Raw genomic sequence first — 26,493 nt, forward strand, 5'->3', positions numbered from 1 at the left:
TCCCTGTTCCTCACCACCTCCCAGAGTTTCCCCAAGTTCATGTCCATTAAATTGGTGATGCCATCCAAACATCTCATTCTCTGATACCCTCTTCTCCTTCTGCCTTCATTCAATCTTTCCCAGTATTGGAGTCTTTTCCGATGAGTCAGCTGTTCACATCAGGTGGCCAAAGTGTTGGAGCTTCAGCTTCAGCATCAGTCCTTCCAATGAGTATTCAGGGTTGATTTCCTTTAGCATTGACTGGTTTGATCTCCTTGAAGTCCAAGGGACTCTCAACACCACAGTTTAAAGCATTAATTCTTCAGCACTCTGCCTTCTTTATGGTCCAACTCTCACATCCATACATGACTACTGGAAAGACCATAGCCTTGACTATCAGACCTTTGTTGGCAAAGTGATGTCTTTGCTCTTTAATACACTGTCTAGATTTGTCATAGCTTTCCAAGAAGCAATCATCTTCTAATTTTATGACTGCAGTCACCATACACAGTGATTTTAGAGCACAAGAAGAAATCTGTCGGTTTCCACCCTTTCCCCTTCTATTTGCCATGAAATGATGGGACCAGGTGTCATGATCTCAGTTAATTATTAAATTTTTAGTTCTAAAGTGTTCATTGGTTCTTTTTAATATATCTTATTAAGTTGCTAAAGATTTTCTTTTTCTGTCTCAAGTGTTTTTGTAGCTGTTCAGAGAAGCATTTCTCAGATCTGTCTGTCTGCTTTAAAATCTTTGTCAGATAATCTAACAACCCTCTCATCTTGGTTTTATCATTTATTGTCTTTTTTATATACAGTTTGAAATCCTCCTAGTTTGTTAAATGATCATTGATTTTCAGGTGAAATCTAGATATTGAGAGTATTGTACTATGAGATTTTAGATCTTATTTAAATCTTTTATTTTAGCTGGCTTTTTCTGACACAGCATTCCAAGTGGAAGTGGGGGTGGAGAGCAGGCACCACCTCATTACTGCCAGGTTGGGGAAGAAGTCCAAGTTCCCTATTTGGCCTCCATTGACACCCAAGATAGGAGGCTTCCCATTACTGGTTAGTGGGATCAATGTCCTAACTCCCTACTTAACTTTCTCTGATACCAAAAGAGGCAAGGGGAAGTTGAGGTGAAAGTCTAGGCTCTCCACCAGACTTTTGCTAGCATGAATTAGGGGACAGGAGTCATTTTTTTTTCATAGTTTTTGTCTGGAGTAGAACATTTATTGTCTAAATGTTTTCTGTCTGCTATCCTGCCCCTTTACTGGTCCTTCAGCTACAGAGAGGAACATTTTCTTGGGTCTTTCTTGGTCTGCACCATAGACGCTTCCAAGTAGCCAGCTTCTTCAGTCTCAAGTCTGGGATCTATGAGGCAAAAAGAAAACTCAGGTAACTAATTTTTATATTCCTTGGGTTTCCAGGACATTAGCTAGTCTGTTTTCGCTCTTTCATGGATGTTTTATGTGTAACATATGTGTAATGTTTTATGTGTAAAATGTATGCTTGTTTTGTGTATAATGTTCAAGGATTTCAGCTGTACTTTGTGAGAAGAGCAAAAAGTAGGTCTGCTCCATCTTCTCAGAAGCAGAAGTCTAAGTAGACATTTTTATAAATAGAATCATATTTTAATCACTAGGAGATATTAATAGTTAAAGGAACTTTGAAGTTAATCTTTTCCCAGTTAATAATAATTCCCTTGTATATCTCTTCTGTACAAACTATAAATTGGGTTTGCTTTAAGTGAGAAGTGCTTATAGATTATTTACAAATATCTGAATATTGAACACAACTGTGCTTTTCCAACATTTGAATTAAATTCCTCTATATAATTACTTTTTAAATGTTTTTACCTTATTGCCAATCTGAACATATTGCAATGGAAGGCAATTCCTTAAACTGCCTAGTGTTAAAGGATCTAGTGAGAATCCACAACTTTCCAGAAGTATAAAACGGAAGCATTTCTCGGAAGTTTTCTATTTTAGAAGCTTCCCTGTATCTAATAAATAGTTTCAGTTATCTTACTGAGTTTCTATATACTCACTAATAATTGACTATTAAAAATATTTAATACTTTCTGGATTTCCAGACCTATTATCTTTTCAATAACCATTCCACCTTCTCAAACATCTGTTCTTTTATATATGTGTTAATACCTAATAATACTATCTTTTATTGCCCTCCAACTATCTGTCAGGCACTCTGCTAATAAGCTCCTAATATACTTTATCTTATTTAATCCTGTTTAAGACAAAGTGACGCTCAGAAGGACCACACTGAAAGTGTCTGTAAGTGTATACAGAGCCCCTGTTTCTGAGGTTCATGCTTGTTTCGACAGTGCTACAACCTACAGAGTAAGTGTCTTTTCTTTCCAAGGTGAAAGCTTATAGGTATGTTTTCTCCCTTAATACTATTTTGTAACTTCTATCATGCCTTGATTTTATCTTGGTCATGTTTTTACCTAAGAAATATATTTTAATACAGAAATTTAAAATATGATATATGTAATGATTCTGAAGTTAAACTCAAAGTTTATTTACTATTTTTTAATTTCAAATATGTCATTAAAAATACCAACAATTCTTAAAAGTTTATCACATGAGCACTGTTGTACTGTATTTGGGTGTGAAGAGAAAACACTCCTGGATTAGATGCTACTTCATTTGGCTAATTGTGCCAAGAGGAAAAACTAACAGGAAATTTAAAATAAAATAAGCTATGTTAATAAATCCTTGTTAATGATAAGATTTACTGTTTAAAACACATATTTTTAATTTAACCTAAAGGACAAATATTAAGAGCCTACATGTCTAAATATCTCTGTATCCAATAGAGAACTATTTTATATTAAAATTTTAATTCATTTTCATTTACATTTTATAAAAGAATGGATATTTAATTTGCCTAGTCTCAATTTCAAAACATTGATAATCAGTATTTTTTCCTTTCAAAATATCTTGGTCAATAAATCTTCTCACATACATTAAAAATACTTTACTTCTTTCCAATTCAACTATTTCCAAACTATTAGTCAGGCAAATTCCTTAGTAATTGCTTAATCAATATATCTTTACACCTGTCATTATTTGCTAATCCTACACATTTTAAAAGTATTCCTGTTATTTTTCTTTAGTAAAGTAGCATACAAGTACCACATACACCCTGATTTGTAGAGAACAAGGCTCCCTATTCCATGACAGGACTTCTCAAAAGCAGAAATATAATGTGTGTTATTTGGATAAATATACATATTTTGGATAAATATCCCTGCAAATATACTGAACTACCAGCTAGGAAGGTTGACATTAAGATTTTTTTTCTTGGTAATCTATTCCTCTTTCAGGGGTCTCTTTTTGCTTCACACTACTGCATGCAACTGCTATTGAATTACCGTTAGAAAATGTTAATCATAATTATAAATATTTTAGTTATTTAAAATATTTTTTCTGCTATGTTCAATTTCCTAATGATAGAAAAGCTCCTTTTATACTCAAAGTCTAAGTTAAATAAACATTTTTTCATAAAATGACTGTTGTTGCAAATGAAAATTAACAAGTTTATTAACAAGATGTCTCAGTATGAAAAACACACTTCTAGTATTGGTACTATAATTTTATCTAGACTATACCTGGAAGGCAACAACCACCACACGTTTTCAAAACATAATGTATATAGCATTTGCAAGCAAGATAGTCAAAACTGCTGGTATTTTTACACACATTGACCACGTGAGGAAGAATATTATCAGCAGCATCCTCACCTTAGGAAATAATATTTTAAATATTCACATATAGTAATTTTATATGTTAAGAATAATGTGGAGAAGGGAACTATTTATCTACTCACTACCATTATTATAAATGAGTATATAAAACGTCTACCTTTATATACTCATTTATATAAAGTATAAATATTTTTCTGTTCAGAAAATAGAACATTTTAATTTCTCATGATGGCCTGTTACGGAGACAACCTGTTATTTCTAACAGCAAGAAACGACACTTTTACATGAATACACGCCTGAAGACGTAAAACCTAATTTTAGAAAGCATTTAATTTCACCTACATAGCAGTCGATGTGTCAGACACAGCATACCTCAAAAGCTATCCTGTAACATTCGCGGACAAGCGTCCACCCTATCTATCCATTGAAGACATTTCTGCTTTTTACCAGCGGCGATGGAACTGTATTATTGTGGAATATGCGGCACATTCGGTATTAAATAGGCTCCCGGGGAAGGGCTGTCACTTTGGAGTTGGTCCCCGGGAAGGGCCGTTGTGTTCTGAGACAGCCACACTTGCAGGGCCATTTTGTCCGAGGCCTCACAGGGCAGAGCAGCGTCAACAGCGGCTCCTCCTTGAGCCACAGGCTCGGGCCCGCGAGCCGGCCGCAGGAGGCGCGAGCTGGAGCCCGGCAGCGGGCCGAGGCCCGAGGCCCGAGGCCCGAGCCTGCAGCGCTGGCTTAGAAACCGCTGCCACCCGCCGCCGGGCTCAGGTCCTTAGGCCCCCGCAGTCCCCCGGCCGCGGTTTTCCCCAGCCCCGGCGCCGTTGCCAAGGCGACCGCCGCCGAACGTTCCCGCGGCGGGCCCCGCCCCCTGTCCAATCGGACCGGCGCTCGCCGGAGCCCAGATTCTCTTTGTTCCGCAGCCATTTCAGGCCCCGGACGGGAGGCAGCGCCGCTTCGGCAGAGGGCCCGAGCGCCGGAGGCCTCTGGGATGGTGTGGGACCGGGTAGGTGGCGTGAGGGTGCGCGGCCCCTGACTGGATGGCGGGAACTGGGGCAAGCTGTTCGCAAGCTGCCTGACGGCCGCGGGGAGAGGCGCCGCCGCCTCATCGGTGCCAGCCTGGCCGTTTGGCGCCCGGCGGCGGCGGCGGCGCGGTTCTAAGCCCAACAGCTGCTGGCCCGGGCGTCCTTGGGGATCCGGACGGGGCGGGCGGCGGCTCTTCAGGTGTCCGAGGTTAGGGCCCGTAGCCCCTGAGGGGTGGCAGGAAGAAGGTCTGCGCCTCAGGGAGCTGACTATTTGAACCGCGGCGTTTGAGGGCCCCGGGACGGCTGCTCCCCGCGGGTTCTGGGCACCGTCGGGCGCTGCCCCGGATGCCCGCTCTTTGTCCCGGGCCCGCACCCACCACCGCCTCCACACTCCGACGGCTGATCGCTGTCTCCAGGCGGCTTTTTTACCCTTGGGGATTCGTGGTTTCACGACATGTTTACATAATTTTAATGTTTGTAACTGTACGGGTTTTGCGTGGGTCTGTGTTTTTTGCACTTCTGCCCTTCTGTACTTCTCCCACGCGAACACGCCCCAGGGAACTGCTGCTGAGAAGCCGACCCACGCCACAAGCAACCTGTTTGGGGAGTGGTTTTCTTCCTATTGAAAGCAATCGCTTGTTAACTTGTTTTCAGATTTTAAGAATCAACTGTATTTTACAAGGATTGCATAGTTTTAAGCACGTTACCTTAACCATCACTAATCAGTTCCGTTCTTCCACAGATAAAAATATAGAAAATTAAGTTGGAGATTGTCCACAAATTGATTTTGAGAGTTGTGTTAAGAAGCTCAGTAGCAATCCTGCCTTGAAGCTTGTAGCTTGAATGAGTGTATAAATGGTGCTTTTTTCTTTTTTTTTTTTTACCTAAAGGAAAGATTTAAAAAAAAAAAATACAAGTTGTATCGTGTAGTAGGTATTTGAAAATGCAAGACTGTAAAATGGCTGTCCTGACATACTCGTTTTTAGGATAACAAAAGTTACATTTGGTTTTAAGTTTCTCTCTTTTGTCAAAGCTTTCCTATTAGAATGGCAAATAAGTTATACTTAATCAGGGGAGGATTCCGTTTTTTGAAATCAATTCTGTTTTCCATTTTTACCCTCTCCTGCACCTGTTCTTTTTAGAGAATGACTCTGCCAAGTTGAAAACTTGCAACTGCAAAAGAGAAATACGAGCTTGAAGGTGCAGATTTCTTTTTTACTCTGCACTGTATGCAATGCATAAATGCGTAACAGTTTGGCAGTTCACCTAATTTAATAGGAGCCTAATGAACTATTAGTGATCCATTTTCTTTTACCTGAAAGAGGCCCCTACCAGATCAGCCTTGATGTTGTTACATTTTCATCCTAGATATTCAGGGAATTACTGAATTCCCCCCACAGAAGTATCTTAAAATATTTTAAAGATGTATAGCTTATTATCATTGTATACTGTGAGCAGGATAAAATTTTGGTAAAAATATATATGATTCTGGTTGTAAATCTTTCCATTATCAAAACTGTTTATATCCATTGTTTTTATGACTAGTTTTTTAATATAATGTTAAAGCCATCTCATGAATTCTGTTTTTCTAAATCCTATAAATGAACTGCATTGAAATATAAATGTATTATGTTTAGAAGAATTGCTTGCAGTTAACCATGTTGGATTACTGCAGACACTGTTTTTAAGAAAAGGAATTTGGTTATACAGGAAGCCAAAGCAAGTGACATATATAATGAAATAAATTTATCAAATATAAACTGCAGAGAAGAACACAGCAATAAGTGGGAGTTGTTTTGCCCAGGATATAAATTATGAATTTTTTCCTAAAATTGATATTTGAATACATATTGGTGCCAAAGAGATGTTGTTCCTAAAAAACAAAAGGGTGAAAAAGCTGAGAAAATCAAAGTGAGACGTTTTTAGAAACAGTGTAGAGTAATTCCACCTTCAGAAAGGTAGGATCAGAGACAGCTAAGAGACAGCTAAATTCCCCAGGTGCTGAAAATCTTTCCTAGTTGGTTCCATTCAGCCAATGCTATGATAGCTCTCTGGTGAGTGCTGGCCGGCAGGAGAGGTCTCCTGGATTGTAGAGGGTGAGGAGTTTACAATGGAAGACAGAGATTTGCAGAAGTGGTAACTGTAGACTTGTAGTTCTATAGATGGATGTTGGGCTTCCTCGGTGGCTCAGTGGTAAAGAATCTGCCTGCAATGCAGGAACCTCAGGAGACTCAGGTTCAGTCCCTGGGTCAGGAAGATCCCCTGGAGGAGGGCATGGCAAGCTATTCCACTATTATTGCCTGGAACATACCATGACAGGCTAAATCCAGAGGGTCCCAAAGAGTCAGGACATGACTGAAGCGACTTAGCACACAGATGGGAGTTAGGGTGAGAAAGAGTTTTCAGAAGCCACGTTTGCTTATTTCAAGACTTCCTTACTAGAATTATTTGAAGTACTATGTAATAATGTTAAGAGTTCCAGAATTGTAATGGTTAAATGAGACACTAGAATAGGAGATTAGGGTGCAGATTTGTCGTAGAATTTTCTGCAGTAGATAGAACCAATACAGGAACGGTGGCTACATCTTATTCCAAAATGGCACTTGATAGCTGAGCAAATAGTGGAATGCAGAATTGAAGGAAAGCTGAAGGAAATCTGATATCTGAAAGACTGTAAGATTTGAATCAACATATGTCTTTTTAATGGTAAAAATTTTAAAACAAAGCAAGTCTTTTCAGTGTAATACAATAAGTTCTTAGAACTGGGCCTGGCATGTAGTAAACACTTCATAAATAATAACTTATTATCATCATCTTTGACATGGTCATTGGTATTTTAGAAAACTATTGAAAGCAACCATAAAATAATAATCACAAATATCAGGACCATGAGGTAATTAAGCCCTTTGATACATTTCCTTCCAATATTTTTTCTCAGTTTTATTTGATTTTTATACAATTGAGACTTTTATATTAATAATTTTGCTTTTTCACCTAGCACCATAAGCATTCTGACATGCTGTGGAATTATTTTGTCAGCATCTTTTTAAATGACCACAAGATGTTTTTATGAATTTCTCATAATTAAACATTTTGCTGTTGGACAGTTAGCAAGTTTCTTTTTTTATTATATTTTTGCAGTTATAATAAACACTACAATGAACATCCTTATACATGAAACAATTTCTGTGTTTTAGATTATTTCCCAAAATGAACATATTGGGTCAGTGTATATGAACATCCAAAAACTCAGTTCATATTGCCAAACTGCTTTTACTTAAGGGAATTTAATAATGGAATTAAATTGAGGAGAACAGCATTTATTGCCCTTTTGCTTGAGTTGAAAGGGAAGAGAGAGTGAATTAACATTTTTTTCTATTGTATGATGATGTAATATGATACTCATCATTTGTAGGCATTTGGCATACATTATTACTTTTACATACATTATGCTCGTTATCCTAGCCCCTTGTTTCTTTACACATGTTAGTTACTTCCATTTTACTTATGGGAGAACTGAAATATCAGTAGGTAAGTAGTTTGCCCAGAGACTCAAGAGTGTTCTTGGCTGAATCTGAATCTAAATCTGCATGATTATGAAACACGTATTCTTTTATTTATAAAATTTTATGTGACACATATTCAGAATCTTATAATGAATATGTGTATACATTGAATGAATGAAGAATCTTAAAATGTGTTTTATAGTTCACTCTAACAGTGAATCTATTAACTATAGATCATAGACCACATTTTTTTTTAATTAGTTAATTTATTTATTTATTTATTTACTTTTGGCTGCTCTCAGTCTTCAGTGCTTCTCGGGCTTTTCTCTAGTTGCGCGGAGTGGAGGCTGCTCTGTACTTGGTGATGTGCGGGCTTCTCATTGCAGTGGCTTCTTTTGTCTCGGAACACAGGCCTAGGGCATGCAGACTTCAGTGGTTGTGGTTCCAGGGCTCTAGAGCACAGACTCAGTAGTTGTGGAGCTCAGGGCTTAGTTACTCTGGCATGTGGGATCTTCCTGCACCAGGGATAGAACCCATGTTTCCTGCGTTGGCAAGCGGATTCTTTACTGCTCAGCCACCACGGAAGCCCCGTAGACCACATTTTGAAGATAGTAAATTGAGCTGGAAGTAATGAATGAATGACTTGCAAAGTTTTAAAACAGAGAAGGTTTAACTATTCTGGTGTATTTTAAAAAGGAAAAAAAAAAAGAACTCCTTACCAGGATGAGGTGTAATTGGTAAGGAGTATATAAAGCTGGTTTCTAAAATGATTGCCCCAAGCATTTGTGGGTGAAATGCTCTTAGTAAAGACCTCTTAGAGGAGGAGAAAACAAATCCATCAAATATGGGGGTTAAGAGAAATGACAAAGGCCCATTAAATAAATTGAAAAACATGTTTAGTGAAATCCCTGGCAAAGTGTCAACTGCAGTCTTAATAGAAAAGAAAAAAATATATGTTGAGGAGAGTAAGAGTATCAACAAGGTGTGTGAGAATAATTTTATACTGAAAACTGAAGCAAAAAAAAATTTTTTTTTAATTGCATTTTGTAGTTGACTTTGAAGCACTCTGAAGCCATTAGTGAAATTATTGGTGAAGTCTCTGAAACCTCAGATACCAAAGTAACCACTACAGTGAAAAGATTGAGCCCAGAAAGGTCAAGATTCCATTGCTTTTGTCTTTACTAGGGAGAAATACTTTACCAGATTGTGAGTGTACAAAAAGGTGCAAATAAATAACTAGGGATAGGTGGTATCCATCAAAATTGTAAGTAAATGAATACAAACATGGATCATTATACTGCCATTAGAAATAATGTTTTTTAAAAATACTTAATGAAGTAAAAATATAGTTTATTTTAGCTGGCACATAGGAAAATGATGGAAAGATGCCAAATTATGGAGAACTTCATGGGCCCTTTATGCATTTAATGAGCATTTTTAGTGCTGAGATTGTCCCTTTTTCGCAAGAGATTTAGATCCTACTGTGGAGAGAGAGCTGTAAATCAAAAAGGTGCAATGAAGTGTAGGTAAAGCTTTTATGATATAAATCTGATGAGATCCTGTAAATAGTTTCTGCTTTGTAGACAAACCAAACTTAGCCACTGTAGTGCAAAAGCAACCATAGACAATATGGAAACCAAGGGGTGTTATTAGATTTGATTGGTAGGCTTTAAGGAGAAGAAGGGGACAACAGAGGATGAAATGGTTGGATGGCATCACCAACTTGATGGACATGAATTTGAGCAAGCTCCAGGAGTTGGTGATGGACAAGGAAGCCTGGCGTGCTACAGTCCATGGGGTTACAAAGAGCCAGACACGACTGAGTGACTGAACTGAAGTAGACTCTCTAGTATACAGTAGAAGGATTTTAGGAGGAGATACCTGCTGAACCTTGTATTGCCCTAGCATGAGCCGTTGAAAGGTTTGAAACAAGAAATTTGTAGTGTTGATTTGTGTGATTCATTAAGAACAGAAAAATAGGTTATTTTTAGGTGCTCTAAACTAATAAGAGGATTCATTTTTTAAATGGGCAAATTCATAGACAAGGAAATACAGCTAGCCAATAATCATGAAATTAATGCTCTACCCCACCAATAGGAGAGAGCAAAGTAAAACAGTGAAAATTTTTTTTACCCATCAGATTGGCAAAAGTAAGAATGTAGAATGTATTTTCCTAGAATGTATTGTTAAGATTGTAGGGAAACTCAAACATTGAATAAATCAGTACAGCCATTTTAAGTTTCAAGTAAAAACTTTTTCGACTTGAGCAGTTTCTAAGAGAAACACTTGGGTATATCAGGAATCATGTATATTCAAGGAAGTCTTTGTCAATAGCCACAGAACCTCCAGACTTTCAGGTCACCTTTTTATCTCCTCTACTCTCAATCATTAAAAGGTCTATATTTGGCTCCTTTTTTTTTTTTTTTAAACCCCCATCCCAGCTCTTCATATTCTTCTCTGTGCATTCATCTGCAAAATCCAAAGCTTGAAAAAGCTACCGTTCTCCCTCCCTTCTGGCTAAAAATCCTTAGTTTTGGATTATGTCCTCGGACTATGTGACTACTTCCCTTTATGATTGCTATCAACTGCTAACATTAAGGTCATTCTCCTCATTTCTCTCTTATTTTTGCTCCAGGCTCTTGCCCCTCTCTTCAATACCACTCAGTCTTTATATTGAAATTAGAATAAGCTTACCTGATTTTTCCTCCAGTGTTCCTTTCTACTCTGTCTTATCTCAGTCACTCATTCCCAAAGTGGTTCCCTCTTGCACTGTCGGTAACTGCAGTCCCTCTGTGGTTGCTATTTCATGTTGTCTACTCTTTGCCCATACTTCCTATCTAGTAGTTCACTCCAGCCCTGACTTTCTTTTTACCCCAGTGGAATCGCCAGTTTGTTGATCCTATTACTGTGTCCCTGCCACTCACCCTCTTGATGTTTCTACTTCCTTTCTTACTCAGTTTAAATTCCATGGTTAATCACTCCTTTGGATGACTCCCTTGCTCTTCGCTTGTTTAGTAGAACCACACACTGATTAAAACCAACTCTCTGCTTTCTTTGCACCTGCCCTAGAGGTATCTTAGTATGGCTAGAAGAAAACACAGCCACACATGACCACATGCCTCGTGGGGATTGTTATGCTGCCTGTTGATTATACTGTATTTTCCTAGTCTGTTCACTTTCCCACTTTTCTCAACTATTTTGTATCTTCTTTTCTTCAAACCTCCAACATGTCTTTTCCCACCCTCATTTTCAGTTCATTACCTTGCTTCCTATTTGTTAAGAAAACTGAAGCAGTCAGCAAACTTCCACACACTTCCACCGCCCCGTGAACTACGATCATCTGTGTCAATACATGCTGTCTTCTTGCTTGTTATCTTAGATGAGCTGTTCTGTGTTCTTGTGTCTGCTTTTGTATTAGATCCTATCCTTTCTCCTCTATCATCTGCTCAAGGAATTCCTTCAGCTTCTGTCCTTCCACATTAATTTTTTCCTTTACTGGATTATTTCAATCAGCAAAGAGACAAGCTATTATTTCTACTATGTAAAAAAAAAAAAATTGATCCACTCTTTACCACCTGTTTCCCCATATTTTTGGTTTCCCTTTGCGGCATTATTCCCTGAAAGAGTTGTCTATATTTGCTGTTGCTGTTTTCTCCTCCCATACTCTGTCAAACCCATTCCAATCAGGCCTTTGCACCATTCTGAGCTGAGACAATTCCTTCATTTCTCCAGTAACTTCCATGTGGCCAGATGCCATATGTTATTGAGTCTCTTCATCTTACTTGACCTGTCAGCAACCTTTGATAGAGCTATTTCTGTTAATCTTGAAACTCTTTCTTTGCTTTGCAGGATAACTCACACCCCTGATTATCTCCTACCTCAGTGCTGGCTCCTTGTAATTCTCCTTTGCCTTTCTTTACACAGACTTAGTGTTGGAGAGCCCCAGAGCTCAGGCCTTGTTTTTTGTGTTTCATGCATACTCACTCCATTGGTAATCTCATTCAGTCTCATGGCTTTAAATACCGTCTAACTGCAGTATATGCTCAGTCACTCAGTCGTGTCTGGCTCTTTTTAACCCCATGGGCTGTAGCCCACCAGGCTCCTCTGTCCTTGGAATTTTCCAGGCAGGAATACTGGAGTGGGTTGCTGTTTGCTTCTCCAGGGGACCTTCTCCACCCAGGGATCAAACCTAGATCTTCTGCATTGCGGGCAGATTCTTTACCAACTGAGCCACCAGGGAAGTTGCCATCTAAATGTGAGCAGTGCCCAAATTTAGATCTTTATCCTCTCTTTCTAATTCCTTACATATTCAACTCCTATTCGACATTTCTACCTAAATGTCTAATAACAGGCCTCAGGCTCAGCTTGTCCATAACTTAGCCCCTAAACTTCCTCCCAGTACTGGCTCTACTCACAGACTTCACCATTTTGGTTTGTCAATGGCAACTCCATCCTCCCAGTACCTCACACTAAAATACTGGAGTTGTTCTTGACTGTGCTGTTTCTTTGACACAACCATTCCATCAAGACAACTTTTTTTTTCCCTATATCATCAAAATATATCCAGAATTTTCCCATGCTTCACCCTCTTCACTGCCCTTATCCTGGTCCAAACCACAACCATCATATCTTTTTGGATCACTTACTAGGGCTCTATCTGGTCTCCCTGTTCCATCCTACCCTCCTGCCAGCTGTCTTCCTTCAGTATAGCAGCCAAAGCAGACCTTTTACGATTAATACAGTCTCTGCCACTTCTCCATTCAAAGCCCTGTAGTTCCCCCTTTGACTCAGAAAAATCTAGTCCTTACGATAACTTACAAGGCTCTACATAATCTGCCCAACCCACTTCCCTTTCTTCTTACCTCCCTGACCTCATTTCCCACTACCACTTTCCCTCCTTACCCACTGGGCTTTGCTCAGCTCTCACATGCTCTAAACACTGTTTAATACTGCATCCTAACCTCTTATCCCTCTTATCCTGGATTCTTTTTTACTTTGTGCATACTACATACCACCTTCTAACACACAATTAGGGGTCAACAGGCTAGATCTCCATCGCCCTGTGGCCTGTTTTTGTACAGTCTATGAGCTAAGAATGGTTTTTTAAAGTTTTTTAAGGATTGTAAAACATAAAGGCTATATAACAGACATATTCTTAGTATTTGGCCTGAACATGGTCTGCAAAGTGCAGAAAATTTACTTTCTAGGCCTTTACAGAAAGGTTAGCACTAAATATTCTGTTTATTGTCTTTCTCTTACATGAATGTAAGCTCCAAGAGGGCAAAGACCTTTGTTTTCTTTATTGCTCTATTTGCAATAAGAACAGTATCTAGAATATAGACAGTCAGTAAATATTTGTTAAAAGAATGAATTGCTTGTAATGGTATAAAATTAAAATGAAATGGCAACCCACTCCAGTATTCTTGCCTGGAAAATTCCCATGGACAGAGGAGCCTGGCAGGTTACAGTCCATGGGGTTGCAAGAGTCAGACATGACTTAGTGATTAAACCACCACCAAACCAGAGCTAAATATAATGAGTAGGAAAGCGAAGGCATATTTTAGATGAGTTTTTATAGAACTGAAGTAAAATTCATTTTATTTTGACATAAAAATATGTATTTAAGTGCCCCCAAAACAGCTCTGTAAGGATACAGCATCAAATGAATATTAGAGTACCTGGAAGAGACCAGGATTAGGAGAGGTACTTGAAGGGAACTTGAATTTCAGCTGTATTTTTTACTTTAATACAGTGAGAAGCAGCAAATACCAATTTTTCATTTAAAGATTGTTCTAATGAGAAAGAGGAAAAAAATAGGTATTGATTAAAGCAGTGAGAAGAAATAGAGAGTAAGCGGGCAGAGAGAGAGGGAAGAAAACATTGCTGGCCAAATATGACATTTTAAAAAGGCAGTCTGAGAAGTGAGCAGTATCAATATTTGAAGAGAGAGCAAGCAAAAGTAAGACTCTTAAGTAGGAAAAAGCATAACGTCAGGGAACTATAAGAAAAGTGGTGGGGAGCATAGTGGGAAAAGGGGACAGAGTCTGCTAGGAGATTAGTTCAGAGAGAGACAGAATCCCACATTAGGAACAATTTTGTAGGCTATGGTAAGAATAAGGTGAAAGTTGCTCAGTCTTGTACAACTCTTTGCGACCTCATGGACTGTACAGTCCATGGTATTCTCCAGGCCAGAATACTGGAGTGGGTAGCCTTTCCCTTCTCCAGGGGATCTTCCTAACCCAGAGGTCAAACCCAGGTCTCCCACATTGCAGGAGAATTCTTTAGCAGCTCAGTCACCAGGGAAGCCCATGCTAAGAATATGAGGCTTTATTTTTAATTGTGAAGAGAAACCACTGGACAGTTTTGATGGAGAGAAGATATAATTGCAACTTTAACTTGATCATTTTTGCTGCTTCATCTCAAAAAATGGGGCTGGAAGTGAACAAGAGGGAAGGCCGGGTACTACGTTTGTAGAAAATGGTATCTGGACTGTGGTAGACAGTATACGAAAAAAGTGGTCAGATTCAGAGAATATTTTAAAGGTATATTTTAAGAGTATACTTCGACAGAACTGACTGATGGTTTAAGTGTAGAATATAAGGGAAATCAAGGATGACACCTTGGTATTTTGGCGTGAACAACTGGATGAGCTCTAGAAGCATTTACTAATAATAGGCAACTGGAGGAGGAGCAAATCTGAGTGAGATGAAGAAGGAAATCAAGTTCTGTTTTAGCCAGCAAAGTTTGAGATATCCATTTAATAAACAGGTAAATATGTCTTACAAGATGTTAGATACCTGAGTCTGCAATTCAAAGGGCTAGTCACTGGCACAAACTGGATAGATTATGTAGATAGGAGAAAGATCCCTGGGATATTTAGGGGTGGGGGGGGTCAGCAAGGTAAAATGAAAACCAAAGGAGATATATTGCCACAGGCTAAGAGGTAAAAGAATTGTTGCCTGTTTTCAGCACTGTGGAGAAATTAAGATGAGGCCAAGAAGAAACCATTTGGTTTGGCAACAAGGAAATCTCAGTCTCATGGAATATAGTTGGGGGGGGCGGTGATGGGGGGAAGCAGGGTGATTGTACCCAACTTTCAAGATGTTTCTGTGAATGGAAGGGGATAATCGAGCATTAATTGGAAAGAGTGGGTAAATGGAGTCAAAGCTTGTTTTTAAAGATATTTTTAGATAATTTTAAACTTAGAGAAAAGTTATGGGAGTAATTGGGAGAACTCTCATATACACTTTACTTCCATCAACCCATTTGTAACATTTTGCCACATTCTTCCAGCCACTGCCACATGAAATTATTTTTTTGAGTAGATTGCATACATCTTGCTCCTCTACCCTTTAATACCTTAATATGTAATTCTTAAGAGCCACAGGATATTCTCTTCTGAAACCACATATAGTCATCAACTTCAGAAAATTTAGTGTTTTACAGTTTGTATTACAACTTTGTCACTTGTTCTGGTAACAACCTTTATAACATTTTTTTCCTGCAGTACAGGATCCAGTCTAGGGTTTTATATTACTGTTTGTTGTCATCTTTTTAGACAATGAGTTTTTTTAATTGAACGTAGCCATTTTTCCTCATAATAGCCCCATGAGGTAGAAGCACTATTAATTATCTCATTTTGTAGATCATAGGTTAATTTCTTTCCATGACTAATAAGTGGTGGAGCAAGAATGCAAAGTCAAGCTAAGGAACAACAGGGTTTGGACTCAAGCTGTATACAATAGTGCCTCCCATGTAGTGCATAGAAAAGTCTGGAATTCCTCATTTGACGTGGGCAAATAAGTCAAATATAGAAATCAGAGACAGAGATTCTTATATCAAAAAAGTGATTTTACATTTCTAGATCTAGGTTATAACTCTTGGCAGTGGTGGATCAGAGTGTAATGTCACCTTGATGAGCATCAGGACAGAAGGAAACAAGGAAAGAAAAGTGAAGATATTTAAACTTTATATGTAAATTTTACCAGCATGGGCATGCGTGCTCTGTCATGTACAACTCTTTGCAGCCCCATGGGCTGTAGCCGCCAGGCTCCTCTATTAATGGGATTTTCCAGGCAAGAATACTGGAGCAGTTTGCCATTTCTTCCTCCAGGGGATCTTCCTGACCCGGGGATCAAACCCACGTCTCCTGCATTGGCAGGCAGATTATTTACCACTGAGTCACCTGGGAAGCCCAAATTTTACCAGACACATTGTTGAGTTACTATTGCTGGTTGTTTAGAAAGGTAAAATAAAGTACTTGAGGTAATTCTTTCGTGGTAAAGTTTTAATTCACAATATATATGGGTATGAACTGGAGAGCCCTGACATAAGTTTTGGCTCATAAAATACTGCTTATCAAACCTTTTTTAGAAAATATTAGGAGAATTAATTTAGGAAAAGAGCTTTAAACTGTGAATCATTAAAACCACAGGTGATCCAATGAGCAGGAATTAGAACACTACATTGGATTTTTAGCTCAATAATGTTTTATACATTTTTTGTTACACAGTTTTGAGGATATAATAGGCAAAGACTTCCATTGGGTAGAAATCCAAGTTATGATGAAAATTTTTGTACATAATGTTTTCAACTAAAGAATGAATTCAATAAGAACTGACCTAAGCCTGGTGCAGTCAGTTCACAGGAGCCCAGGTATTTGCTGAAAGAGTCACATGGCATGAAATTCTTACTCAAGTAATTTAGCAGTCCCAGAACTACAACTGAGTTGAATACAAACTTCTGTGAAGACTTGGAGGATTTCAGTAGCAAGTATAAAGTAAGGCTGGCTTTGGTATGTAGAATATGACCAGATTCATTATTTACTAAATGTTTTAACTTCTAGAAGCTGAAAAGGAGCATGGTCTTTAATTGCTTTGTAAGTAAGGAAGTGAACCAAACAAGTGTAAATGACCTGTACAGGATTGCCCTGCCAGTTCTTTGTGCAGAGAAGAACTGAGACACGCCTTTTTCACTGATGTTATTTTGGCTTGTCATGGCACAGAGGACTTGAAGACCCAAGCAGGTGAAGACCCAAGCAGGTTGTCTTAATGCCTGGTGAAATTACACTGAGCTGAAGTGTCCATTTTGCTTCCCCAAATTTCATCCTTCCCTTAGTCTGACACCACCCCCACCATACATCAAGGATGAAACAGTGGAGAAACTGTAAAGGAAGGAGGCTTTTCTGGAGTCTTGTTTTAGCATAGATAGTAAGCTCAGAAACAAGAGAGTGATACAGTAGTTTCAGATTTAATGTAGGAATTTGTTGGGGAAGCTTAAGAGCCAGTAAAAAAAATTAAAAATTGAGTCATTAAAAAGGAAAAATCTCTAATAAAAAGCCTAGCTTTATTTTACCCTTACATTCCAGTGGGCTAGAGGCTTTTGTGTTGGTGTTGTTACTTGCTGATCAGGTACACAGCAGGCATTTTTATTTGTTAAACAGAATCTACACCTTCACACTCCAGTGAGATTCTAGTAGAATTTAAATTGCTCAGCAACTCAGACAAAACTGTAATTTCAGATCAAATTATTATTTGGGAATTATTATTTATTTGAGAAATAAAAACTCCTGTCCATCTCAAATGCTATGGGATCAAGTTCATCAACTGTGTAGCCACATATTGAGTTGTTGAATTGAGTAACAAAGAAATCTGAAGAATTTCCTAGTTCATCTCTCTTTCTAGGCTTTTACTGTATTTGTAGTTTCCAGATAAAAAATCCAGCATACGTAAGTGCTGAATACATGTTTGCTTATTGATTTGATTTCTGGAGTTTCTTCTTTCTAGAACATGCGTGTTACTCCTGTAAGAATGTATAATGAATAATTGAATGAAGACTATGTATTTCATTAACTGTAAATAATATGGATTAGTGACTTATGACAATTTTTTCTTAAAATTGAAATATTATATGACTTAAAGATTTTGCTTTCTGTGTCTCCAGTCCTACTCCAGGGAAATGATTCAGGAAAAATTTGTTTTATAATAAATGAATTTCTTTTTCTAAGGATCAGTTTAGTGTAATAGAAATAGTGTGTACTCTTAAGGCAATTCATTAGATTCCTATGTCTATCAATTTTAAGTGTCTGATCATAGATGTTATCTACCTCATAGACTAGACACAGAACTATACCATTAGTGTCAAGTTATAATTTGTAAGCATTTTTTCCACCCCCATCTTACTACATTAGCTTCCTTAAGGAGAAAAATATATTAAGAATCTGTTGATGAGTATTACATCTTTTTTATCTTAAATGAACAATTTTCATTTACTGTTTTTCAAAAGGTCTTAATTTTATTTAAAATATTTAAAATTTTTTCTGTTCTTTTAAATTGGAGTATAGTTGATTTACAATGTTGCCTTAGTAATACTTAGAATACTCCAGTATTTCATGCCTGGAAAATTCCATGGACATAGAAGCCTGGCAGACTCAGTCAGTGGGGTCGCACAAAGTCGAGCACGACTGAGTACACATATACTTCCTGTTTGTATTTCTGAGAAATCCGATTGACTTGCTTTATCTTTTTGTGCTGGGATTCATCATATTGACAGTTGAGTGCCCAATCCTGGTTTAATCAGTTGCATTTAGGAAATGCAATCACAAAGTGTCAGCCTTGCCATTAGAACTATTGGTTAGACATGGGCTGTAGGCTTCTCTATTTCTTTAGGAAAGACCTTTGAGTTTACTATAATTATCAGAAAATCAGTGCACTGTGCAAAACCAGAGAGAGAAAAGAGCCTCATAATATAGAACCAGATGTTGTTACTATGTTTTTTTTTTAATTTTTTAACTGAAGGATAATTGCTTCACAGAATTTTGTGGTTTTCTGTCACACATCAACAAGAATCAGCCACAGGTATACCCATGTCCCCTCCCTGTCATCCCCCTCCCCGTCCCACACTTCAGCCCATCACAGAGCCCCTGCTTGCCTTCCCTGAGTCACACAGCGAATGCCCACTGGCCGTCTATTTTGTATGTGGTGTGAATTCCATGTTACTCTCCATGCATCTCACCTCCCTGCCTCCCCTCCTCCCATGTCCGTGGTCTGTTTGTGTCTGTTTCTCCGTTTCTTCCCTGAACGTTACTGTTTTAAAAAATAGAAATCAAATTATGTTCCTTAAGTAATTTGTAATGTTGATTTCTGGGTCTTGATTTCTCCATTAAAAAAAAAAGTTAGATACTGTTTAGTGCTGTTTTCATTTTGATGATAAGATGTTGGAAGATCTATTTTCTAATGACAGTTAAAGTTTAAAGTGATAAATTTCCATTTCATGAGATAAGGGGTTGAATGGTGACATATTTATTTGGCTGATGTTTATAAGACACCAATAAGCTTTTTAACCCAGGGTTCGGTTTTAAGGGTATATTCTTAAAACTAAACACTTTCTTAGTATGTATAAGAGATGAACGTTATCTTTTATATGTCTAATATAATCTCAGATTTCCTTGCCATCACACATTTTATTCTAGGTTTTGTACTCATTAATTTTTTAATGTCTCAATCTTGATTGAGGCTTGTTGTTTCTTTCTCAGGGTAATAAAACAGACAAACACAGAGTATGTGCTGTTGTTTGTCATACTAAACAATTACTTGTACATACCATGGATTATACAGCATTATTGCCTGGATTATACAGCATTTTTCCATTGTGGATTATCTGTAGAATTTACTTTGTGATACTCTTTTCCTATCTCCTTACATACCACAAAGACTACCTGTGATCACCTACTTAGTTTTCACTCTTGTGAAATTTTTACAAACTGATTATAATACATTTATATCTGATTTAATACTCACCACTTGATTTCTGTTTCTTTTCTTTGTTCCTGTATTCCTCCAATATTTTTCTTTTGATTTTTCTATTTCTTTAGAATAGCACCTCATTTAAATGATGAGTCAAACAGCCCATTTTCTTATATATTCTCTGCTCATACAAATATAGTTTAAGTAATTGTCATCTTAATTCTACCTGATGATATAAACTATCCTCATTAAATCTGTTTTTTAAATGATAATTTTAATGGGGAATTAAGTGTGACGGGAATGAACATTAAGTGCCTACTATTGCATCATTTTACATTCTCAGTTAATCTTCTCTTCAACCCCATTTCACAGATGACTAAACTGTGACTCAAAGTTAAGCTACTTTCCTAAAAAAGACAGTTGGTAGAACTAAGATTGTATGTATGATTCTGGATCCCATGCTTTGCCTCTATCCTCTTGCTTAGCAACAAAAATAGTGTAGAACAATATTCAGCTCAGGCACTAAAATTATAAAAATTGACTTCCTTTCATAAGTTTTTTCTGCTGTGTCTTCCCACAGCTGAAATCTGAATAACATATGTCCCTATTATGAGTGAGATGATAATGAACCTACAGGCTACTTAACATTTGTTACCTTTCTGTTGTACTGTCTAAACTGCTCTGACCCTTTCACCAGTTCAGCCTTGGCCAGGGAACACTGTGCTATGTTCCTTTTTCTGTTTATTATGTGAAATACTGAATCAACCCATTACATTTAACAATCAAAGATAGTTTGGGGCATGAATGAGAAACTCACCGGGCCCTCTCACTTGAGAACTTTAGGAAGAATCTTAACTGTAACAAAACAATATACCTGTAATCACTGAAATGATCTGTAGTGGATGTCCCGTGTGCTGTCTTGTTTTTCAGAGAACTATCAGCTTAGCTCCCAATCAACTATATAGATGTGTCTCCCTTTATAAACTAGATTCTGAAATATTGAATCATATATATTTTTTTACTTTATAATTTCAGATGTGTTATGTAGGAAAATATGTGCAAAAGCTTATTTGCATCATACCCTTTTTTACCATGTTTTTAAATACAGTAAGTATAGCTGTAATCAATAGCTTGCCTGGTGCTGATATATTTTAATCATTCAATGCCAGAATTTTACCAAGAGCTACCATAGTCTTGCTACGGCACATACAGATTTATCTCCATCTTGCATATATGTCCACACATAAACCATCAAGCAAATAATCTAGCAGTGTAGAGTAATGTTACTTTAATCCACTTTGAGTTTATTTTTGTGATCCAGTTTTGTTCTTTCACGTGTGAATATCCAGTTCTCTCCCTAGGTCTTCCCTGGCGGCTTATATGGCAAAGAATCTGCCTGCAGTGCAGGAGACCCATGTTCGAACTCTGGGTTGGGAAGATCCTCTGGAGAAGGGAATGGCTACGTGCTCCAGTATTCTTGCCTGGAGAACTCCGTGGATAGAGGAGCCTGGTGGGCTGCAGTTCATGGGGTCACAAAGAGTTGGACACAACTGAGAGACTAACATCTAGTTTTCCCAGCACCATTTATTGAAGAGACTATCTTTTCCCCACTGAGTAGTCTTGGCTCCTTTGTCAAGTATTATTCACTGTATATGCGTGGGTTTATTTCAGGGCTCTCAATTCTGTTCCATTGGTCTGTATGTCTGTTTTTATGCCAGTACTGTTTTGATGTCTTTTGCTCTGTAGTACAGTTTGAAACCAAGAAGTGTGATGCCTCTAGCTTCATTATTTTTTTGCAGGATTGCCTTGGCTAATTAGGGTCTTCTGTGGTTCCATATGAATTTTAGGGTTTTTTTTTTCTATTTCTGTAAAGAAAAAAGACATTAGAATCTTGAAAGAAATTGCATTGGGTATTATGGACACTTTAATAATAGTCTTCCAGTCCATGAACATGGTATATCTTTCTGTTTGTTTCTTCTTCAGTTTCTTTCCTCAGTATGTTATAGTTTTCAGTGTACAGACTTTGGTCTCCTTCATTAAATTTATTCCTAAGTATTTTATTATTCTCTTTGATGGTATTGTAAATGGAACTGGATTTTTTTTTTCAGACACTTTGTTGTTAGTGTATAGAAGTGCATTGGTTTTGCATGTTGAATTTTTTATACTGTAACTTTAAGAATTCATTTATTAGTTTTTTGATAGAATCTTTATAATTTTCTATGTGTAATATCATGTCATCAGCAAACAGACAAATATACTTCTTCTCTTCTAATTTGGATACCTTTTACTACTTTTTTTCTTGCATGATTCCTCTAGTATTCCGTTGAATTGGAGTTTTGAGAATGGGCATTCTTATCTTATTCCTGATCTTACAGAAAAAGTTTTCAGTCTTTCATTATTGAGTATAATGCTACCTGTGAGTTTGTTATATATGGCCTTTTTTTATGTTGAGATATGTTTCTTCTATATGAAGTTTGTTGAAAGTTTTTATCATTAATAGATACTGGATACTGAATTCTGTATGTTTTTTCTGCCTCCGTTGACATCATTATTCATATCTTTCATTTTGTTAATGTGATATATCAAATCAATTGATTTGTTAGTGTTGAATCATCCTTTCATCCCAGGGATTAATCTCACTTAATTATGACATATGATCCTTTGAAAGTGCTGTTGAATTTGGTTTGCTAGTAATTTGTTGAAATTTTTTTTCCTGTATCCATCAGAGATGTTGGCTTGTAATTTTCTTCTAGTGTTCTTATCTGGTTTTCCTATCAAGGAAATGCTGACCTCATAAATTGTATTTGGAAGTGTTCTTTCCTCTTCATTTTTGGTAAGAGAGAATTAATATTAATTCTTCTTTTAGTGTTTGGTAGAATTCCCCAGTGAAACCATCTGATCTTGATCTGGTTTTTGTTAGGATTCTGTCTGATTCAGTCAGCTTACTCATTATTGGTCTGTTCAGATTTTCTATTTCTTCATGATTCAGTTTGGTACATCATATATGTTTTTGATAATTTATGTATTTTTTCTAGTTTGTCCAATTTATTTTGTATAATGGTAGTCTCTGGTCATTGCAAGCACCCTCTTCCAACAACACAAGAGAAGACTCTACACATGGACATCACCAGATGGTCAGTACTGAAGTCAGGTTGATTATATTCTTTGCAAACAAAGATGGAGAAGCTCTATACAGGCACCAAAACAAAACTGGGAGCTGACTGTGGCTCAGATCGTGAACTCCTTATTGCCAAATTCAGACTTAAATTGAAGTAAGTAGGCAAACCACTAGCCATTCAGGTATGACCTAAATCAAATCCCTTACGATTATACGTGGAAGTGACAAATAAACTCAAGGGATTAGATCTGATAGAGTGCCTGAAGAACTATGGATGGAGGTTCGTAACATTGTACAGGAGGTGGTGATCAAAACCATCTTCAAGAAAAATAAATGCAAGAAGGCAAAGTAGTTGTGTGAGGAGGCCTTACAAATGCATAGCTGAGAAAGGAAGAGAAGTGAAAGGCAAAGAAGAAAAGGAAAGATAAACCTATCTGAATGCAGAGTTCCAGAAAATAGCAGAGAGAGATAAGAAGGCCTTCCTAAGTGAGTAATGCAAAGAAAGAGAGGAAAACAATAGAATGGGAAAGACTAGAGATCTCTTCAAGAAAATTAGAGATACCAAGGGAACATTTCATGCAAAGATGGACTCGATACAGGACAGAAACATGAACCTAACAGAAGCAGAAGATATTAAGAAGAGGTGACAAGATTACACAGAAGAACTGTACAAAAAAGATCTTCATGACCCAGATAACCGCAACGGTGTGATCACTCACCTAGAGCCAGACGTCCTGGAGTGCAAAGTCAAGTGAGCCTTAGGAAGCATCACTGCGAACAAAGCTAGTGGAAGTGATGGAATTCCAGTTGAGCTATTTCAAATCCTGAAAGAAGATGCTGTGAAAATGCTGTACTCAATATGCCAGCAAATTTGGAGAACTCAGCAGTGGCCACAGGACAGGAAAAAGTCAGTTTTCATTCTAATCCCAAAGAAAGGCAATGCCAAAAATGTTCAAACTACTGCACAATTGCACTCAAACTACTGCACAATTGCACTCATCTCACACGCTAGTAAAGTAATGCTCAAAATTCTCCAAGTCAGGCTTCAACATTATGTGAACTGAGAACTTCCAGATGTTCAAGTTGGAGTTAGAAAAGGCAGGGGAACCAGAGACTGCCTCATACCCCTTTTACCATCTTTTTAAATACAAGAAACAGAATGCCAACATCCGTTGGATCATAGAAAAATCAAGAGAATTCCAGAAAAACATCTATTTCTGCTTCATTGACTATGCTAAAGTCTTTGACTATGTGCATCGCAACAAACTGGAAAATTCTTAAAGAGATTGGTATACCAGACCACCTTATCTGCCTCCTGTGAAACTTGTATGCAGGTCAAGAAGCAACAGTCAGAAACAGTCATGGAACAACAGACTGGTTCCAAACTGGGAAAGGAGTATGTCAAGGCTGTCTATTGTCAGCTTATATTGCCTGCTTATGTAACTTATATGCAGAGTATATTGTGTGAAATGCTGGGCTGGATGAAGCGCAAGCTGGAATCAAGATTGCCAGGAGAAATAGCAATAACCTCAGATATGCAGATGACACCACCCTTATGGCAGAAAGCAAAGATGAACTAAAGAAACTCTTGATGAAGGTGAAAGAGAAGAGTAAAAAAGCTAGCTTAAAATTCAACATGCGAAAAGTGAAGATCATGGCATCCGGTCCCATCCCTTCATGGCAAATAGATGGGGAAATAATGAAAACAGCGAGAGACTTTATTGTCTTGGGCTCCAAAATCACTGCAGTTGGTGACTGCAGCCTTGAAATTAAGACACTTGTCCCTTGGAAGAAAAGCTATGACAAACCTCTGCTTATTAAAAAACAGAGACATTACTTTGCCAACATAGCTCTGTCTTGTCAAAGCTATGTTTTTTCGAGTGGTCATGTATGGATGTGAGAGCTGGACAGTAAAGAAGGCTGAGAGAGCTGAAGAATTGATGCTTTTGAACTCTAGTGTCAGAGAAGACTCTTGAGAATCCCTCGGACTGCAAGGAGATCCAACCAGTCCATCCTAAAGAAATCAGTTCTGAATATTCATTGGAAGGACTGGTGCTGAAGCTGCAATAATTTGGGTATCAGATGGGAAAAAGTGATTCATTAAAAACGACCCTTATGTTGGGAAAGATTGAAGGCAGGAGGAGAAGGGGACGATAGAGGGCAAGATGGTTGGGTGGTGTCACCGACTCAATGGACCTGAGTTTGAGCAAGCTCTGGGAAATGGTGAAGGACAGGGAGGCCTGGCATGCTGCAGTCCATGGGGTTGCAAAGAGTCCGACACAACTAAGCAACTCAGCAACAGAGGATAGTCTCTTGGGACCCTTGTATTTCTGCGGTATCAGTTATAATGTCTCCTTTTTCATTTATAATTTTAAGTTCTCCTTTGTTTAGGCTAAAGTTTTTTGTCAATTTTGTTTATCTTTTCAAAGAGCCAACTCTTGATTTTGGTAAATTTTTTATTATTTTGTTTTTCACTGCTTCCTTTATTTGTGCTTTAATTTTTTAAATTCCCTTCTGCTAAACTGGGAGTTAGTTTGTTCTTTTTCTAGTATCTAGAGGTATAGGGTAAGGTTTTTTATTTGATATCTTCATTTTTTTCTTGATGTATGTGGCTTTGGCTGTAAACTTACCTCTTAGAGCTGCTTTTGCTGCATCTCATAAGATCTGGTGTGTTGTGTTTTTACTTCATTTTGTCTGAAGATATATTTTTATTCATTTTTAAATTTCTTTTTTGATCCATTAGTTGCTCAGGAATGTGTTCATTTCTATGTATTTATGAATTTCCCAGCTTTCTCCCTATTGTTGATTTGTAGTTTCATACCATTGTTACCAGAAAAGATGCTCGATATAACTTCTGTCTTGAGTTTATTGTGACTGGCTTAGTTGCCTGCAGGTGATCTAACCTGGGGAGTGTTTCGTGTGCACTTGAGAAGAATGTGTGTTCCATTCCATTTTGGGTGGAATGTTCTGTATGTGTTTATTATGGCCATTTGGGCCTCTGGTGGCTCAGCTGGTAAAGAATCTGCCTACAGTGCTGGAGACCTGGGTTTGATCCCTGGTTTGGGAAGATCTCCTGGAGGAGGGCTTGGCAACCCACTCCAGTATTCCTGCCTGGAGAAGCCCCGTGGACAAAGGATCCTGGTGAGCTATAGTCCATGAGGTCTCAAAGAGCCGGACATAACTGAGTGACTAAGCACATGGCCATTTACTCTACAGTGTTTTTCAGCTCCACTGTCTCCTGATTTATCTGTGTGGATGATCTAGCCTTTGTTAAGAGTGGAGGATTAAGGTCTCCAACTATTACTGTATTGCTGTTTATTTCTTCTTTTAGTTCTGTGATTATATGCTGTATATGTTTAGGTGCCCTGATGCTGGGTACTATATATTTACAGTT

The 26,493-nt window shown here is 37.9% G+C and overlaps 1 protein-coding gene and 1 long non-coding RNA gene across 3 annotated transcripts in view; one reads left to right on the top strand and one right to left on the bottom strand.

The window, feature by feature from the left end:
• Positions 1–1,173: 1,173 nt before the first annotated feature.
• Positions 1,174–4,483, bottom strand: LOC120879634. The gene is made up of 2 exons (XR_005724840.1): positions 4,079–4,483; positions 1,174–1,350 (listed from the first exon to the last, which is right to left on the bottom strand). It is a non-coding gene; the product is annotated as an uncharacterized LOC120879634 (long non-coding RNA).
• An 86-nt stretch (positions 4,484–4,569) lies between these two features.
• TNPO1 (transportin 1) overlaps positions 4,570–26,493 on the top strand; it is an 89,046-nt gene continuing 67,122 nt past the window's right edge. For both annotated transcript variants that reach the window (XM_040262697.1, XM_040262700.1), the window contains exon 1: positions 4,570–4,712. In XM_040262697.1, the coding sequence (XP_040118631.1) occupies positions 4,698–4,712 (15 nt within the window). In that variant the 5' untranslated portion in view covers positions 4,570–4,697. The remainder of the gene's footprint in view (positions 4,713–26,493) is intronic.

The sequence above is a fragment of the Oryx dammah genome, unplaced genomic scaffold (assembly GCF_014754425.2).
Source record: "Oryx dammah isolate SB20612 unplaced genomic scaffold, SCBI_Odam_1.1 HiC_scaffold_20, whole genome shotgun sequence".
NCBI lineage: Eukaryota > Metazoa > Chordata > Mammalia > Artiodactyla > Bovidae > Oryx > Oryx dammah.